A 19803-nucleotide genomic window follows, 5' to 3' on the forward strand; every position below is an offset into this window, starting at 1 on the left:
TCTGGGAAGTGGGCACCAGCATCTCTTGTCTCATGCTCAGGATATGAGTTATGAGGATATGGGATAAAGTCTCCGGTCCCTACGTGTGTTCCTGCCCTCCTGAGCTCAGAATAACTTATTTTGGAGTTGACTGTGCACGGCGCAGGTGGGATGTGAAATTTGCCCTGCGGACTTTCCTCCTCTTCACTTCCCAATCACGTGCCTTTGCTGCAGTCTCGTGCGTGGCAGGCTGGGCCGTGGCACGCTCAGCGCGCAGTTGGCACGGGTGGTTAAAAAGAGCATGTCGGCAGCCGAGCAGTGACCGCCCCGGCAGCAGTGCTGTAGCTGGACAGGGAACTCGCCAGTGCCTCACGTCTCTCCTTTGCAGATACCAAGCAGCAGCCATGAACCCAGAGCAGTTGAAGGAGCTATGAAACCCATTTTATCCTTGCTCTTCGCAGATATTTCAGGGTCGCTGTGCTTCCCTCCTCAGCTGACGTCAGCTGTCTCTTTCGGACAAAAGTCCATCCGCCCACAGAATCCGTTTTGTTCAGCGATGTGTTCCGAGTGGCCATCTCCCAAGCAGCCTTACAGCAGAAGACGCTGCGAGTAGATCTGTGCTCTGCGAAGAAGCACCGGAGGGAGGAGTGCCTGGTAGGTGACCTCGCGGTCCTATTGCTCTGTGGCCAGCCCTGAAGCTGCCGTCTACCTGCCTGATGCCTTGAGGCACAGCCAGTGGCTATTTGGTTTGTGTGGGTTCTTTTTTGCCCTGGAGTATTGATTTCCATCATTCATTCTCTTATTCCAGATTTTTAAAATGTGCTTATGGGCCGGCGCTGCGGCTCAACAGGCTAATCCTCCACCTAGCGGCACCGGTACACCGGGTTCTAGTCCCGGTCGGGGCACCGGATTCTTTCCTGGTTGCCCCTCTTCCAGGCCAGCTCTCTGCTGTGGCCAGGGAGTGCAGTGGAGAATGGCCCAAGTGCTTGAGTCCTGCACCCCATGGGAGACCAGGAGAAGCACCTGGCTCCTGCCTTCGCATCAGTGCGGTGTGCCGGCTGCAGCGCGCCAGCCACGGCGGCCATTGGAGGGTGAACCAACGGCAAAGGAAGACCTTTCTCTCTGTCTCTCTCTCACTGTCCACTCTGCCTGTCAAAAAAAAAAAAATGTGCTTATGAATTGTGACTCTATGAATTCTTTTTTTTTTTTTTTTTTTGGACAGGCAGAGTGGACAGTGAGAGAGAGACAGAGAGAAAAGTCTTCCTTTGCCGTTGGTTCACCCTCCAATGGCCGCTGCGGCCGGCGCACTGCGCTGATCCGATGGCAGGAGCCAGGTACTTATCCTGGTCTCCCATGGGGTGCAGGGCCCAAGCACTTGGGCCATCCTCCACTGCACTCCCTGGCCACAGCAGAGAGCTGGCCTGGAAGAGGGGCAACCAGGACAGAATCCGGCGCCCCGACCGGGACTAGAACCCAGTGTGCCGGCACCACAAGGCGGAGGATTAGCCTAGTGAGCCGTGGCGCCGGCTGACTCTATGAATTCTACTTTGTGTTTAACCCTGTGACAACAGAAGAACTGTTGCCTCTGTTGTGACAGTTCCGTGTGCAGCACGTTTGCTTCTCCCAGCGCCAAGCCCCGTGCTGAGCACTGCGTGTCTCACTTCGAGACAGCCTTACGAAAGTCACTAGGAAAGGTGTGATTCCCCCTTGTTCAGATCAAGAGCTGCTTAGAGAACGTACCCAGGGGCACGCAGCCACTTGAGCCACAGATTGTGAAGACTTCCCGGCACACAATTCACTGTTACAGACTTAAATTAAGCAATACACTGAGTATACAGTTCGCTTACTCCACTCATTCTCCTCACCACAGTATCAGCACCTCCAGGAAGACGGTATTTAGAGCAATGTAATATTCAGATGCCACAACGGAAGACTCCCCGCTTAGCTAATTATGACTCTGAGCCACCATTGTTCCTAATAACCAGAAAACCACGTGCCAGGAGAGCTGCCTGGTGCTGAGGCCCAGGCATCGGGAGGGGTACCGTGTGAGCGTCTCCAGCTGAGGGCTCCTCTGCAGTCCAGTGGGAAGCACAGACCCACGCCTATTTCCTGATGAACAAAAGTTGAAGAGTGATAGGTTTCTTCTTGGGGAAAAAAAAACAGTTTGATAATGTCCACCAATAAAGAAAATGACAAGCTAGAGAGCAGACTTTCTACCTGTGCCACATCAGAGCCTTCAGTAAAGTTCCTAAACGTGCTCATCGGGATCTCTTCACAACCAGTCAGATAGTTTCAGTTAGCTTCCGGCTGTGTGTGGTGTGCTAGAACATGAAAGCCTTTAGCCGCTCCTTTTTTGGACTCTTCTGTAACCTTCCTGTCCAAAGAGAAACTTCCCTATATGATTCTTATTCAAGAACCAGTATGGCATTTGAATTTGTTTTAAAAATTTTCAGTGGATAATGGACTGTTTGTGAATATTAAGTCACTTCTATGGTTTATTACAAGAAGTATTATGTTTAGGATTATCATTTATTTTGTTTTTCAATTCTTAAAATATTTACACATTTGCAAAAAAAAAAAAGCTTTACGCTTAGTTATTAGCTGTTGATGAAATGGTATCTCACAGTGATGCCGGGATTGACTTTAATTTGGGGGTGATTTCTTATTTAGTCCTACTAGAAAACACAAGACAGCACTGAGCTTTAAAAAACCCCACCAGTGCTTTTATATCATAAGTACTGTATGGGGATTTGTTTCCCCTAAAGTGAGCTCACCTGATAATCTTGATTGTGTCATAAAGAACAAAGACTAATTTAAACATTTTCATTTCTCTCTTCTTTCTTTTTCTTTTCATTTCACATAGGCTGGAACTCAGATCAGCCTGGCAGATTTGCCTTTTTCCAACGAGATCTTCACTCTGTGGTACAACTTGCTTCCTTCCAAGCAAATGCCTTGTAGACAGAATGAAGAAGAAAAAGAGGATTCCGTATTTCAACCAAACCAGCCATTGGGAGACTCTATAGATCTGGTGAGTCAGAATGAGAGAACAGTCATTAAGATTTAATAGAGCGATGGGAAGCACAGACTTCTCTGAGACTCATGATTTTTTTATTCATTTTTTCTGGCTTTCCTTCTTTTCCTTTCATAGCTTTACCCTTTTCTCAGCCCAAAAAATAAAAATGCAAGACAATTTCCAGCTTTGTTTCAAGTAAGATTTATAAAAGGATCATGCTTCACTTTTTTATGTGGCCATTGAAAACCGTTTATTTATTTAAAGATTTATTTAATTTATTTGAAAGGCAAAATTACAAAGAGAGAAGACAAGACAGAGAGAGCTTCAATCTGCTGGTTCACTTCCCAGTGCTGGGCCAGGCCGAAGCCAGGAGTTTCTTCTAGGATTCCCATGTGGGTGTCAGGGGCCCAAGCACTTGAGCCATTTTCTGCTACTTTCCTAGGTGCATTAGCAGGGAGCTGGATCAGAAGTGGAGCCGCCAGGTCTCAAATCAGCGCCCATATGGGATGCTGGCACTGCAGACAGAGGTTCTACCCACTCCACCACAACACCAGCCCCAAACCTTTTTATTTAAATACACACTTTGATACCTTGTGTTCACATACTTGATTCCATTGGCAGGTTATCAATTTGGCACTCTTAGATTTTTGCAAATTTTAAATCATTAAGCCTAATTAGTGTGTTAGTTTTCTTTCTTTTTTTTTTAATTTTTGTTTTCATTTTGTAGTGATTTATCTATTTATTTTGAAAGTCTGAGTTAGAGAAAGAGAGAAAGAAAGAGAGAGAGAGAAATCTTCCATCCACTGCGTCACTCCCCAGATGGCCACAACAGCCAGGACTGGGCCAGGCCAAAGCCAGAAGCCAAGAGCCAGGAGTTTCTTCTGGGTCTCCCACTTGGGTGCGAGAGCCTAAACACTTGGACTGTGTTCCACTGCTTTCCCAGGCACTTTAGCTGGGAGCTGGATTGGAAGTGGAGCAGCCGGGGCATGAAGCAGTGCCCATATTAGATGCTGGCATTGCAGATGGTGGCTTTACCTAGAACACCACAATACCCAGGCCCTAGTTTTCCATTTGTCACATCAATATCCCTAAGTGTTTGCTGTTGAACAGTCTGTTACAACCAGCAGTCATGCATTAGTGCCTGAAAGGATTTGCAAAGGGACATTTTGTGAGGCCATTCATCACTGATTTGGCATTCGTGGTATTGTAGCTGAGTTCGAGTTTGTTTTAGAATGTCAATGAGGAAAGATGAAGCAGCGGTGTAGTACTGACCACCTGCTCTGTGCAGGGAGGTCTGGTGGACGTCACAGTAGGTGGTGAAAGGGAAGCAGACACAGCTGTGGAGCTTCTGTCACAGTCCCAGGTTTGCATTTAGAACCATCACCCTGTGCGTATGGTTTTGAACTAGCTTTACTGTAATTCAATCCATGTATCAAGTGATTCACCCACTTAAATGGACAGTTCATGCACTCTAGCCATAGCTTAGAGGACTGGCGTATACTCACAGGGTTTTGTGCCATCTTGGCAATCTGACAATTAGGGCATTGCCATCATCCCAGTGAGCACCCCTGCACCCATGAGCGGTCACTCCTGATTCCCCCGAGGCAACCACTGATGATCTTTCTGTCTCAATTTGCTTATTCTGGACATTTCATACAAATGAAATAATTCGCTGTTTTCCTCTTGTGGTGGTCTTCTTTCAGTTAGCATGCAGTTTTCAAGGTAAATCCGCAATGCAGCAGTACTAGTATTAAATTCCTTTCTAGTCTCAAATAGTGCTCTGTTGTGAATGTAACACATGTTGTTTATCCATCAGCTGATGAGCATCTAAGTTGTTCTGTGTTTTGACTGTTACAAATAATGGCGCTATGAACATTCATGTATGCAAGCCTTTGTATAGACACCTTTTGGTTTCTCCCAGGTACACTGGTATACCTAGTAGTGGAATTGCTGGGTCATGTGATAACTCTACTTAATAGCTTGGAGAACTGCAAATTGTGTTTCTTGATGTAATGAGTTATGTATCTTTTCATCACTTAGTTATGAACTTTTATAGCACAAAAGTTTTTAACTTTGATAAAAGTCCAGGGGATCCATTCTTTCTTCATTATGTAGCTGCGGATTTTATGTCTAAGAGTTTGCCTCACCTAATGCCACGGAGATTCGCCCAGTGTCTCCTCGGAAGAGTCTCAGGCTTAGATCCCTGGTGCGTTTAAGCTGTTAATGTGAGATGGGAGGAAATCGTCCAGTTCCGTTCCTTTGAGTGCAGCTGTCCCAGCACCACTTCTTGAAACAAATGTTCTTTCCCTCTTTGAATTATCTTGCATCCTGTCAGCCCTAAGTGTGAGCGTGCATATATGAACCCTCAGTTGTGTTCCATCCTCTCTGTGACTGTACCACGCTGATCACTCTCGCTCTGTAGTCATTTTGAAATGAAGGAAGTGACGGTCCTCTAATTTTGCTTCTCACTTTCAAGATTGTTTTGCCTGTTCAGGGTCCCTAGTATTTCTGTATGAATTTTAGTATCAGTTCATCAATTTCTGCAAAAAGTGGCAGCAAGGATTTTGAAAGGAATAACATTGACTCCAGGTCTGTTCAGGGGTATTTTCATCTTAACAGTTTTCAGTCTCCTTGTCCCATGGATTCTGGATGCATTTCTGTTTAAGTGTTCCTTAATTTCTTTTAACAATGTCTTGTTGTCTTTAGAATCCAAGTTTGGACTGACTTTGTTAAATTTATTCTAAGTATTTTATTCTTTTTGATACTATTGTGAATGGGATTGTTTTCTTCATCACGTTTTCTGATTATTCATTGCCTAATTGAGTTTTGCTTATTTTTCTTGTATCCTGCAACCTTGATAAACTTGTGTATTAATTCTAATAGTTTTTAGTGGATTCCTGAGGATGTTCTGTATGTATGATCATATCTTTCTGCAGATAATCTTGTTCCTTCCTAGTTGAATGCTTTTTGTCTATTTTTCTTGCTTATTTGCCCTGGTTAGGGCTTCCAGTACAATGTTGGAAGAGGTGTAAGATCAGACATCCTTATCTAGTTTTTGATCTTAGAGGGGAACCATTCATCATTGAGTATGACTCTTGCTGTCGGTTTTTCATACATGACATTTATCAGGTTGAAGAAAACTTCCTTTCTCAGTTCCTTGAGTGTTTTTTTTTTTAATCATCAAAAGCTATTGGGTCTGACAATTTTTTTAAAGGTTTATTTATCTATTTGAGAGGTAGAGTTACATTCAGTGAGAGGGAGAGACAGAGAGAGAGGTCTTCCATCTACTGGTTCACTCCCCAAATGGCTGCAATGGCCGGAGCTGCACCAGTCTGAAACCAGGAGCCAGGAGCTTCTTCCGGGTCTGCCATGTGGGTGTAGTCCTTGGGCCATCTTCCACGCTTTCCCAGGCCATAGAGAGCTGGATTAGAAGAGGATCAGCTGGCGCCGTAGGCAGAGACTTAACCCACTGTGCCACAGCGCTGCCCCATTATTTTTTCTGCAACTATTGAGATGATCATGTGACTTTTGCCCTTTATTCACTTATTATGGCTTGTTAATTGATTTTCAGGTGTTAAGCCAATTTTGCATCCCAAGGGTAAGTCCCACATGGTCATGGTGTAGGGCCTTTTCACATTAATGGATTAGATTTGCTGTATTCTAATTAGGATTTTGTGTCTATATTCATCATTTTCATTTCTTGTGATGTCTTTATCAGGTTTTTTAAAGATTTATTTATTTGAAAGGCAGAGTTGCAGCGGTGGGGGGCGGGGGGGGTGTCTTTCATTTGCTGGTTTACTCCCCAAATTACTGCAATAGCTGGGGCTGAGCCAGGCTGAAGCTGGGAACCAGTAGCTTCACCTGGGTCTTATACTTGGGTGCAGGGGCCCAAGCACTTTGGTCATCTTCCTCTGCTTTCTCAGACACATTAGCAGGGAGCTGGATCAGAAGTAGAGCAGCTGGGACTCGAACTGGTGCCCATATGGGATGCCAGTGTTGCAGGTGATGCATTAACCCGTTGCACCACAACACTGATCCTCTTTATCAGATTATAGTATCAGAATGATTTTGGTCTCATGAAATGAGTTAGGAAGCATTTCCTCCTTTTTACTTTTGGAAGGCTTTGAGGGAAAAAATGATATTAGTTTTTCTGTAAATAGTTAGTAAAACTTAGCAGTGATGCCATCTGTTACTGGTTGAAGTTTTCATTTACAAATTCAACTCTTTTTTTTCTAAGTCTATTTGTAATTTTCTTCTTGAGTTAGTTAGTAACTTCTGTCTTCTTAGGAATTTATCTATTTCATCTTGCTTATCTAATTTGTTGGTATATAATTTTCATAGTCCATTTTATATCTGTAGGGTTAGTAATAATATCCCTCTTTCACCCTGAATCATATTAATTGAAGCCTTCTTTCAAATTTTCTTGGTCAGTTCAGCTAAAGATTTGTTAAAGGGCCTTTTGAAAGAGCCAATTTTTAGTTACATATGTTTTCCCTAATGGCTTTCTGTATGCTGTTTCATGAATTCCATTCTAGTACCTTTTAAAAAAATATATTTATTTATTTAAAAGGCGAGTTACAGGAGAGAGGGAGAGGCAGAATCAGAAAGAGAGAAGGCTCCCATCTGCTGGTTCACTCTCCAAATGGCTGCAATGGCCAGGGCTGGGCAGACCAAAGCCAGGAGCCAGAAGTATCATCCAGGTCTCCCACATAGGTGCAGGAGCCCAGGCACTTGGGCCATCTTACGCTGCTTTCCCAGGCATATTAGCAGATAGCTGGATTGGAAATAGAGCAGCCAGGACTTAAACCGACGGTCATATGGGATACCAGCGCTTCAGGCAGCACTTAACCTGCTGTACCATAGCGCTGGCCCCTCAATTCTAGTCTTTACTGTGTCCATCCTTCTGATGGCTCTGAGTTTATTTTGCTCTTTACCTTTTTTTTTCCTTTTTCATTTATTTGAAAGACGGAGAGAGCTCCCATCCTCTGGTTCAAACAAGATGCCTGCAACAGCACATCTTCAAATCTAGGTCTCCCAAGCAGGTGGCAAGAACTCAGTTACTTTGGTTATCACTGCTGTCTCCCAGAGTCTGCATTAGCAGGAACCTGAAGTCAGGAGCTAGAGTCAAGTATCCAGTCAAGCACCCTGAAATGGGATGCGCGTGTCCTAACCAGAGATCAAATGCCCAGCAGCCTTCTACATTTTCTTAAGGTGGAAAGTTAGGTTACTAATTTGATGCATTCTTTTTTCCCCCCAGAAACCTTTTATTTAAGGTATAAAAACTTAATGCATTTCATAAAAGCAACTTTAAGAACATAGTGGTAGTGATTCTTCTCACCCTACCCATCCTCCCACTCCAATTTGCTTGCAGTTTCCTCCGTCATTTTCTCCCTAAACTTCCCTGAGACTTCAGTCTCTCCACGTTTTCTGACCATCTTCCCCTGGACTAAAACAGTGAGCTCCCTCCCTATTCCACCATCTTGGTGCCTCTCCTTTTTTTCTAAATCTAGGTGTTTAAAAATTTTCCTCTAAGCACTGCTTTAACAGTAGCTCTAAGTTTTGGTATGCTGTATTTCAATTTTCATTCCTCTCGAACTATTTTGTAATTTTCCTTGTGATTTTTTTTTTCTTTGGTAGATTATTTAGGAGTGTATTAATTTCTGTATGTTTGTTAATTTCTCATTTCATATTTAGTTGATTTTTAGTTTAATTCCAGTGTAGCCAAAGAGCATGCTTTGTGTAACTTCAGTCTTTAAATTTATTGAAGTTAGTTTTGTGGTTTTGTATATCCCAGAGAATGTTTCATGTGAACCTAAGAAGGTTATGTATTCTGTTATTAGTCAGAATGTTCTAGAGATATTAGGTCTAGTTGATTTATAGTGCCATTGGATAAGAACGTTTTGTTATACTTTTTATCCTATGTTAGTCTCACTCTGTGATATTCTTTCCTGGAGAAGGGTGATGGAAAGATCTATGACAAAGTTTTTTTGCTTGGTTTGTCTGCACATATCCAGCTTAGAAATGGTGAATGCCTTGACAGGAATAGTACACAGAATCCTGGGCTAACTTTACAGTTCACTGTATCTGGCCCCAAGGGCTGACTCCCTTTGGAGTCCAGAGCTCAGTTTTAGTCTTCTGCTCACACTGCCAGGGCCAGTTCTAGGCAGCCACCGTCTGCTTAGCCCACAGGCCTCACTTAGAGAATTGACAAACACCAGTAGCAGTGATGGTAGCTTCACCTTGTGATCCCCTTCTCCCTGGGATCTTGGCCCTCTCGTCCTGCTTGCTTTAGTTGCTCTTCACTGCTTTAAAAACAGTTGGGAGTTTTTATTTGTTTTTGCTTCCTTGTACTCAGCTTTCATGTTTGTTCTCAGCAGGAGAGTTCAGCCTCATCCAGGCTTTCCCTTTCACAGCTGGAAGTATAAGTCCTGCTCTCAAGAGTCTTTACAGCCTGTCTGGGGTATATGATGTTAATTGCCCCTTGTTTTCTTTCTCCAGGATGCAGTGTCAACCTTGCTTGCAAGAACATCAGCTGAGCTATTGGCTGTAGAACAAGAATTAGCACAAGAAGAGGAGGAGGAACCAGAGCAGGGGGGTCCAGATGGCGACTGGTAAAACCATCCTTTCCTTTTGCTGTAGGGAACTTAAAGAGAATGTGTTTAGTTTCTCATAAGAAATTTCTAGAGACTCCTTTATGGAAGCAACGCATCTGTAGTGAGCTGTAGCCGAGGGAAGGTCTGTGCTTGGTCACCGGACAGTTGAAGAAGGTAATGACAAGGGACAAATGTAGCACATTAGCCACAATTTTTCATGCTGTTTTCTGAGCTTTTTTTTTTAAATCCAAGCTATTAATTTTGAAAGATATAGTGGCTTTACTGTAGAGTTATAGGTGAATTAAAAGCTGACTATTTAAACCTCTAGAAGTACATTTGGGCTTTGGCAAGACAAAGCAGATATTTAGAAAGCAGCTTCTGAACACTCCTTCATTTGTTACCAGTTTTACTTTTTTCCTTTTCTTCTCTTTATCCATACTGTGTCCTTTTGAGAGAAACAGGGGGTGTGGGTGGGTTATTACAGCTTTTGTCCGGAGCTGTCATTCCTGGGTTGCAATCTGTTCTCTAAAAAAAATTTTAGTGAGTACCTCTGTTTTTTTAAGTATAATGTAAAACCACTTAGGTTGATTTTTTTAAATATATTTAATTTCTTCTATTAGGTTTGTTGAACTACTGTTAGCACACATTTGCACCTACATATATAGAATGCTTTTGTGTATATGTATCTACATAACATGGTTTTAAAACTCAGAGTGACAGGGTACATCATAGACAGTACTCATGGATATTCAAAGGAAGACCTGCTGGAGTGATGTAGAAAGGTGCAGAGAGACCTTGTGCTTACCAGAAGTCCTTTTAGTGAATAGAAGGCAGAGCCCTGGGGAACAGGTAGCATGATTATGAGTTCATTATAGCATCTGGAAGTGTTGCATTTTCCTCAGGTGTGTAAAATACGGTTTGTTTCACACATACGTAAATAAAAGAACTTATAACTCAGAGTAGTGGTCGTTGGTTCCCCCTGGTTTTCATTGCACGGCCAGAAATTTAAAAATTAATCTGCCATTTTGTCATTGTGTTGCCACTTGCCGTTAGATTTTGATGCTTAAGTGTCAACTGGCAAAATGTTCTTCTAAGAAGGTGAAGCTCAGCAAAGCTTGGAAAGCTGGAAGCAAGCTGGAACTCCTGCCTGGCGTGTCTTTGAGACTGCGCTTGTGCTCCGGAGCGGCTGTGACGCCGCCCAGCGGTGCCAGGGTCGGGTTAACCGTGAGGTGGTGTGGCCGTCTGGCGTCAGTGTAGTGGTCAGACGCCCCGTACGCCATGCTGGTCTGCAGGCATGGTCAGGAACAGACATTTTAATCCTTCTGTCTTCATTCACTCTGACCTGCTTGGAACTCTCTTCTGTTGTCTGACTGCTTTCATGATTAACCAGCAACTGGTAATGCACTGTTACGCAGTGAGTGCCAATATATTTTACTGCTGGGATTAAATTTTGTGTGTGAGTTTTAGCATATTTGCATTTTAATATCTGGGAATTAGGTCCTGTTTCCCAAGTTTAACTTGTAGTACCATGCTATGGTGGTTTTACCACAGATTGCTAGAGAGTAAAGTGAAAATTTTATTTTTTTGAGATCCGTAGTTAAACGTTCCAGTCAAAAAAATGGCTCACGCTGTTTCCCAGAAAGTGGGTGCGCATGCCCAGGTTGCACTCCTCGGTGAGCATGGGTGCTCCACTTACAGTGTGTTTTATTTGTCTCACCCTAGGCTAACGCTGCTGAGAGTGGCCGCCGCCGACATTGTGGCTGAAGATGAGGCTGCAGTTAAGTTGCTGGAGGGCAGTAGCTGCACCCCAGACTCCAGCTCACGAGCTCACGTTCCGGAGATGAGTGAAGGCGGCAGTAGGAGAGGAAGCGAGAGTGCCAAAGACCCTGGGAGTCAGCCGCCGATGGGGACGCCCACGCTGGTGGGTGCTCAGCCTCACAGGCACCAGCTAGATTCCTCAGATGCTCCTGTATCTCCTCAGGTGCAACTCCACGGCAGGATTTTGTACCAGAAGCTGCTGGTGAAACACGTTGGTGGAAATAGGCTCTGAAAAGCATTGTAGATGCTTTGACTTTTTTTAATGTGCCAAAATACTGATTTTTCCACGAATATTTGATGTAAGAAAAGAAGCAGTGCTAGCTCCTTTTGATCTCTGTGTTTTGTGAATACTGATTTTGAAGTATTCTCTGAATTTCTTGGCTAAAAGGGTGACTGAATTCTATCAAGTTTCAGATATGATGTAATTTATTTTGATTGCAAACACAGGTAGATATTTAGTTGATCTTGGTCAGATAGTGTTCTGACTGAAGTCTGTGGAAAGTGGCAGTTGACTCAGTTCGAGGAGAGGTCCCAACCAAGCTATTGAATAGGTAGCTTCACTGGTCCCCTAGTGGGGAAAATCATTTTTACACTTTGAGGATCCCGCCACTCTTGGAATGCTGGTAATAAAATTTAGAAAATGCCTGTTTATTTGTGAGGAAATAATACACCCTGTCCAAGTGTGTCCTTCCACAAAGGCATAGGCTCATTAAGTGAGTTTCGGAATCCAGGTAAAACTAGCAGTAAACATATGCCTATGCCTCCCTCATTTGTATTTTGAGAAACTTCCATTTTTGTTTAAATTTTAGTTTTGTTACATTCCCAAAGATCCAGTGAAGAATCCAAATTCAGCTGCACGACACTTCTTCCATTCATATATGTTTAACTGCATGTTCTATTTAAATTTACACTATGTAGTTCGTCCTGTCTTTAATCATTTATTCTGGGGAAAAAAAATCTGATTAGAAAGCTGAGTAGTGTTTAACGATGATACATTCCCAGACAGGATTAGTTGTGGAGCCTCTTCAGTCCCAGCCTTCGTGTTGAAGCCTGGCCTGTTAGAGACGTTTCTGCTGTCGTGGGCAACCTCGTTGGGCAGCCTGCCAAGAGCTCTCAGTAGAAAACCTTCCTTCCCAGTTGCCCTTCCCAAGTTGCACGCGTGCCCTGCTCTCCGGAGCAGCCACCCAGCCAGAGGAGTCCCTGTGGTACTCTTAGGTAGGCTTTTCTTACTTAGAAGACCTGCTGACTTCTCTTGCAGGTTGATAAGGAGACGAACACAGATGAAGCAGTTAGCGGGGGAGTGGCGGTTCGGCCCAAAGAGCGAAGTGGCCTGAGCCCGGGCCGGCCACCGCTGGCACGGAGCGGCATGATCGTACGCTCACAGACCTTCTCGCCGGGCCAGCGGAGCCAGTACGTGTGCAGGGTAAGCTGCAGGGGCGTCTTCCCCTCTGCCACAGATGCTGCGGGAGAATCTGCGTCGTCGCTGCAAGCACGCTTGGCTAGAAATGCTCCACAGTGGGCATCGTCCCGCGGCTGCGATTGTGTGTAGTTTGTTCTGGCGCCACAGCTAGCGTCTCTCGTTAGTTCTAACATGACTTATCTGCAAGTGAGTGGCGTTTAAGGGTCTTGCTACCAGATGTATTTAGACTTAAGTCTTTAGAAACAAAGTGACTTTGAGATAGGTGTTTTGTACATATCTGCTGTGTTTCATGCATGCCTCAAATCATGTTAGTCTTTCAGAGCTGAAAACCAGGAGATGGGTTTTAGAGCAAAAGTCATCTTTTTTTTTTTTCTTTTTTAAGATTTATTTATTTATCTGAGAGGCAAAGTTAGAGAGAGAGACAGAGACAGAGATCTTCTATCTGCTGTTTCATCCCCAAGTGGCCACAATAGCCAGAGCTGGGCAGATCCAAAGCAGGAACCAGGAGCTTCTTCTGGGTCTCTCACATAGGTTCAGTGGCTCAAAGACTTTGGCTGTCTCAGTTGCTTTCTCAGGCATATTAGCAGGGAGCTGGATTGGAAGTGGAGTAGCCTGAACACAAACTGGCACCCATGTGGGATGCCAACACCACAGACATAGGCTTAACCTATTACAGCACAGTGCCAGACCCCAAAAGTCATCTCTTAATAATGTCCGTAGATATAAAATCAGATCCATAGTTCTGTGACAGAAATTCTGGGATTTATGTCAGTTTACCAAATTTTACCTTCAGAATTATTTGTGATTTATAATAAGACAGATTCATCATTTTTTAAAGGTTTATTTATTTGAAACACAGAGTTACAGAGAGAGGGAGAAACTGAGAGACAGGTCTTCCATCCACTGGTTAACTCCCCAAATGGCCACAACGGCCAGGGCTGGGCCAGGCTGAAGTCAGGAGTCAGGAGCTTCCTCCCAGTCCCCCCATGCAGGTGCAGGAGCTCAGGGACCTGGGCCATCTTCTGTTGCTTTCCCAGGTGTACCAGCAGAGAGCTGGATTGGAATTGGAGCAGCCCAAACAGGAACCCATGTGGGATGCTGGCATCACAGGCAGCAGCTTTACCCAGTGTTGCACAATGCTGGCCTCAGATATAATATTATAAATTGATTAGAAAGGCTATTAAAATTAAAAGTTAACAAATGTTGTATTAGTCTGCTCTGCAGCACTTTCATCAAGAAACACAGACCCAGAGCCCTGCCCTTGCAGAACTTTGGTTCTTGGCGAGCTCTGCAGGTGATAAACAGGGATTACTGTGAATAAGCTGTGAAGTACCTTGATGGGCATCAGTGCTGTGGAGAACAGTAGAGCAAATTAAGGGGGCTGGGAGTGAGGAGTACAGTGGCGTTTATTGGTAAGATGACATTTCGGCAAAGACCTGCAGCGGGTGAGGGAGGGAGTATGATTCTTCTGTTGTAAGAGCATTCTTGATGTCACAGCCTGTGCCTTAACTCTGACCTTGAGCTCTGTACTTTACATAAACCTTTTTTTTTTTTAAAAAATGAGTATTGAGGAATGAGTGTTTGGCCTGGCAGTTAAGATGCCTGAGTCCCATGCTGAGAACCTGCCTCCAGCTCCTGGTTCCAGCTTCCTGCTGATGCAGAGTCTGGGAGGCGATGGTGATGGCTCGAGCAACTGGAATCCCTTACCCACATCCTATACCTGGATTGGAGTTCCCAGCTTCTGGCTTCAACTTTGGCTTCAGCCCAGTCCCAGCAATTGCCAGCGTTTGGGGAGTAAACCAGCAAATGGGAACTTTTAATCTTTCTCTCTCTCTCTCTCTATCACTCTCTCTCTCTCTCTGCCTCTCAAATAAGTAATTTGTTAAAACTATAAAATTGAATATAACATTTTAACTAAAAATACAAAAAATGTATGTGGGGAGCAACTCGGACTAGACTGTTACTGGAATTAAGACTTATTCTATGCATCTGCTCTCCCACAATATGGCTGAGAAGGGAGAAACAGCTTCTACACAGCTGCCTCCAGTTCAACCAACAAACTGTAGGACCTCCTGATTGGAGGAGAGCAGCGTACTCGGCGTGTGGGTAGCAGAGTTGGGATTGGTGGAAGAGGACTATAAAGGAGGAGAGAGACAACATGCACCAGGAACATCTATCTGAAGGAACACCTGAGCAGCCCCCGAGAGAGCCGGCCGGTGGTGTGCCGCTCCCCCGCGGAAGTGGGGAAAGTGGCTAGGGGGAACCGCCCTTCCACGGAGGTGGAAGGGTTGGTAGCCAACCCGGGAAGAACCAGCAGCAAACCCGGGGAGGGCCGAGCAGACAAAAGAACAACGCAGGGTCCTGTGTCGTTCCTCCACGAAGACGGGGAGCGACAATGTATAATTTCCTTAACATATGACTTTTATTAACTGCAACCAAAAGTAAGTCATTTAAATTGGTTAGCAAAATTAAATTTTTTAAAAGGTTGATTTATTTATTTGGAAGTCAGTGTTACAAAGAGACAGAGAGAGACAGACAGAATCTTCCATCTGCCAGTCGATTCCCCAGATGGCCACAATGGCCAGGGCCAGGCCAGGCCAAAGCCAGAAGCCAAGAGCTTCACCCAGGTCTCCCAAGGGTGCAGGGGTCCAAGCACTTGGGCCGTCTTCCACTGCTTTTCCCAGGCCATAGCAGAGAGCGGGATCGGAAGTGGAGCAGCCAGGACTTGAACCAGCACCCACATGGGATGGTGGCACTGCAGGACATGCTTTATTCACAATGTCACAAATTAAGTTATTTTCAAAAACCATAGAACAGGGAAAAACTTGTTTGGGAAGGATTTCCTTAAAAAAATTCATATTATCACTACCTGCTATATTTGATGAGCTTCTCAATTCTGTAACATCAAATGGCACTATCTGTTACACAGTGATTTTTTTTTTTTTATCCTTTGTTTCCAGTTAAATCGAAGTGACAGTGACAGTTCAACGCTGGCTAAAAAATCCCTCTTTGTGAGAAACTCCACTGAACGGCGCAGTTTGAGGGTCAAAAGGGTACGTACACATCCTACTCTCCTAAAATCACGCACTGCTGAGCGCAGATTCCAGAACCGCTCAGTGCCGGGTCTGCACGTTCCTGGGCTGTTGAATGAAGCCGCTGTGACTAGAGACGTAGATGTTGAGTCAGTGACGGAGACAGAGGATGCACTTGAGGGCCTGCGTTCAGCACTGGTTTGGAACCTGCACTGGTTCAGGTGAAGTGTAGTTTGCAGGATCTCTGGAGCGGAGCTTGCTGAGCCCAGGCTGCGCACACGACGGCTGCTTTGTCTCCACGGTGCACCTGGCTCTCGAGTCACGGCAAGAGTCTAAAACCTGGTACCTTTCCTGAAGAACATCCTGGTAATGGAGTAAGCTATAGTTTATAACTTGCACCAACGGCTATATTAAGGAAGTTAGAGTTAATGTGGATGGGATAGGTCTGCGCAGATATTCCTGGAGGCCAGAGGTCTCTGGGTGAGTATTAAGGATACATCTGAGAGAATTTTAAATAAATTCAAAGATCATCCTGGTCAAGTCGTTCAAAACTTCCTGACAGCTGAGATGCTAACAACAAGTTTGCTTAGTATTTCCATTTTGGCTTAAGACGGCTTGCTGAGCGCCATCAGTGACTCGGCCGCACCTTCGAGAGTGGGCTGTGAAGAGTGGGCTGGGCCAGACAGCAGTGAGCTCATCTGGGTGACAGAGCCTAAGAGGCTCCTTGGGGGAGATCCTGGGCCTCCACACCCAAGTACAATTGCAGACACCGGAAGGAGGACACTGAGGGGCGTGGGGCGGGCAGGCTAGGCCGGAGCTTCAGCACTGTGGACGGGAAGGCGGGCGCAAAGCCTGGGAAGTAAGGCCGTGCTCTCCACTGGGGCTGCTCTGGGCTCATGCTTTTGCGCTGCATGGCCAGACAACATCCAGTTCCCGCTCATTCACTTCCCACTTAATTGCAGGTAATAAAAACGGGTTTCTTTTTTCTAAAGGCAAATTGTTCCGTAGCCCTCAGCATTTTCAGGAGGTTCTTTGGCATCCGTTGTTGAGACGACCAAGCATCATGCTTGAGAATACCCATCCCTCTTGAGTGAAAACTCCTCTTGGCCCCTCTCGTCGCCACTTCCTTCTTCAGCAGCACAGTGTGGAGAAGCCTTAGCCAGAGTGCCGAGGAAGGGGGTAGACTTGGCAAACAGGCGGGTCACCGATGAACTGAATTGTCAGCGCGACTTGAACCAGGCAGAGGGGAATCTGGAGCCATTGTGCAGGAGATGGTTTTCAAAGTAAAGAGACATGGGTGCAGAATGGCATTCTGGCTTAGGAATTAGAGCATGAAACAGCTACGGTGGGGCAAGAGCGCAGGAGCATCTGTAAAGATCAGAGCAAGGTTTACCGACAAGAAAAGCCAAGTGCCAGACGTTGAGCATCATGTTAGAGGGGTCGTCACTGGCGCAGGAGCCAACTGTGCCTGCCCTTTGCCGACTTAATGGCGTCACGTTGATCGCTTAGAAGACAGTGATGGTAGTGTTCACACCACAGAAACTGGCAGAGCCCTGCAGATCAGTGCTCTCGTCTTCTCCCACAGAGAGCCAGTTGTTAAACATTTATCATCAGACCACGGCACCTTGGAGCCCTTGGAAAAACTTCATGTGTGTGACAACTAGGAGAGATTTCTGATTCTGAAAAATGAGTCATGCAGTCAAAGGAAACAAACACACAGATGATTCCTGCTCTGTGATAGATGTCATTTGCTAGAGAGGGCAGAGGTTGACTAGAGGAAACCTCGTAATAAGAATGTTCTAGAAGCCCAGCCCCTAAATCTTTAGTGAGCATGTAATAGATATATTGAGTAAGGAAAAGGAGGAATGGGTGGACAGGAGAAGCTGTTTGTCATGAGTGCAGGCTGTAAAATAAGGACAGATGGGCCCTCTCGTATCCCCCTGTCATGAGCACTGCCATCGTTCCAGATCTTCCAAGTAGAGGGCCTGTCAGGTTGGATTCCCTCCCCTCTTCTGTCAAACAGTAGCATATCTTGTGGTAATCTCTTGTTTTCCAACCCCATAGCCAGCAGTCTACACAAGAAAACACCCTCTTTGTTCCCTTCTGCCTGTGAAGCCCTGCTCATCCTCATTCATACTGTGGTTGCAACCCAGCCCTGACTTCCTGTGGTCCTGGTGGTACCAGTTCCATTTCCTGCCACTCAAAGCCCTCAGAGCAGAGGCTGAGAGCATGTCTTGTCTTCCTACTCTCTTGCCTACAAGTCCCTAGAAGGCGTTTCTTCACGTACGGTCAGCAATTCTTGCTTGTTGAGTGGATAAGATTGGCCCTGGGAGGAACAGTGGTGATTCAGGGGTGAAAGTGCATTGCACACAGTGGGAAGCCAGGAGGGGGTTGGAAATGGGACCCATGCTGGGCAGCTGTGTGGGGGCCGAGACAGAGGTTTGGGCCGTGGGCGCAGTTACATTCCTGAAGTGGAAGAGAAGATAGAAGTTTCTCATCAGCTGCTTGTGTTTTCCGAAGTGCAGCTTTCAGTACATCAGTCAGACTACCCTGGGCTACGCCGCAGGAACAACTTGGAAATCTCTGAGGCCTCAAAAGGTGCAGGTGCATTTCCTGCTTGACTGTCAGCAGCCTCTGCCCCTCATTCTCCCAGGAGGCCCGAGTGGAGGGAGCCTCCACCCGGGGTTCTCTGTTGTCCGGCTTGCGAGCTTGCAGGGGGCAGAAGTGTGCACTTTTGCACACTTTGGCTTTGACAGGCTGTGAGAAGTACCCATCCCTCCCACTCAGTCTTTCACTGGCCCGAGCCAGTCCCTTGGCCAGTTCTGCCCATGCATCCAGAGAATGAGGGAGTGCCATCCTGCCATGCTGCAGGGAGGTGGGACAGCAGAGTGGTGACTGCCCGTGCCGTTGTCTTGTTTGTTCCCGCTGCAGACGGTGTGCCAGACAGCCCTTCGAAGAGCGGCGCAGGAGTGCCCCGTGCGCACATCCCTAGACCTAGAACTGGATCTGCAGGCATCTCTGACCCGCCAGAGTCGCCTCAATGACGAGCTGCAGGCCCTCCGGGGCCTGCGGCAGAAGCTGGAAGAACTGAAAGCTCAGGGAGAGACAGAGCTGCCGCCGGCCGTGCTGGAGGACGAGCGGTTCCAGAAGCTCCTGAAGCAGGCTGAGAAGCAGGTACAGATCTCGGGGGTCTCGCGGCTGCGAGGCTTACGCTGACTTCACCTCTTTAAGCCTGCCGGGAGGAAGGTGCCCAGTGGGAGCCGGCTCCAAAGACTGCAAACCTTTGCTAGAGCTCGCGGCACGTCCTCGTGCATGGTCACGGGCTTTCTAAAACCCAGAATGTTGCCGGCACTGCCGCCCAGCGAGGGTGCCCTCTCGCCCACCCTTTGGCGGCCACTTGGTAGACAGCAGGGCGCAGGGAAAGTGGTTGTGCTGATTTCCCTCTCTCTTTTTTTTCTGTCTCACCATGAGATTTGGCACATAAGTGCGGTATTAATTTCTAATGTAAATTATACATTTTGCATGAATTTTCTACAAATAGCTCTTTAAAATTCATTAGCCACATCAGTTGTAAATACTTTGCTGTTTTTTGAAGGTTTGTTTATTTGTCTGTTTATTTATTTATTTAAAGGCCAGAGTGACAGAGAGGTGGAGAGACAGAGATCGAAGTTGAGAAAGCTTCCATCTACTGGTTCACTCCCCAAATGACCACAGCAGCCATGACTGAGTCAGGCAGAAGCCAGGAGCCAGGACTCCATCCTGGTCTCCCCCACACGTGGCAGGGGCTCAAGTGCTTGGACCATCTCTCAGGGCCTTCCTGGGCACATCAGCAGAAAGCTGTACTGGATGCAGAGTAGCTAGGACTCAAACTAGTACTCCAGTATAGAATGCCAGTGTCACAGCTGTGCCACAACGCTGGCCACCATTTCTAATTTTCATGCTCAGAAA

At 45.9% G+C, this 19803-nt stretch overlaps 1 protein-coding gene across 4 annotated transcripts in view; it reads left to right on the forward strand.

The window, feature by feature from the left end:
- The window catches only part of WWC2 (WW and C2 domain containing 2), a 262176-nt gene that overhangs the window by 208794 nt on the left and 33579 nt on the right, over nucleotides 1-19803 (forward strand). For all 4 annotated transcript variants that reach the window (XM_008250200.5, XM_089325521.1, XM_089325520.1 and 1 more), the window contains 7 exons: nucleotides 441-633; nucleotides 2843-3007; nucleotides 9491-9603; nucleotides 11308-11506; nucleotides 12662-12826; nucleotides 15784-15876; nucleotides 18787-19029. In XM_008250200.5, the coding sequence (XP_008248422.2) occupies nucleotides 441-633; nucleotides 2843-3007; nucleotides 9491-9603; nucleotides 11308-11506; nucleotides 12662-12826; nucleotides 15784-15876; nucleotides 18787-19029 (1171 nt within the window). The remainder of the gene's footprint in view (nucleotides 1-440; nucleotides 634-2842; nucleotides 3008-9490; nucleotides 9604-11307; nucleotides 11507-12661; nucleotides 12827-15783; nucleotides 15877-18786; nucleotides 19030-19803) is intronic.

The sequence above is a fragment of the Oryctolagus cuniculus genome, chromosome 2, assembly GCF_051225735.1.
Source record: "Oryctolagus cuniculus isolate XC-2025 breed Fujian yellow rabbit chromosome 2, ASM5122573v1, whole genome shotgun sequence".
In the NCBI taxonomy this organism is placed as follows: Eukaryota; Metazoa; Chordata; class Mammalia; order Lagomorpha; family Leporidae; genus Oryctolagus; species Oryctolagus cuniculus.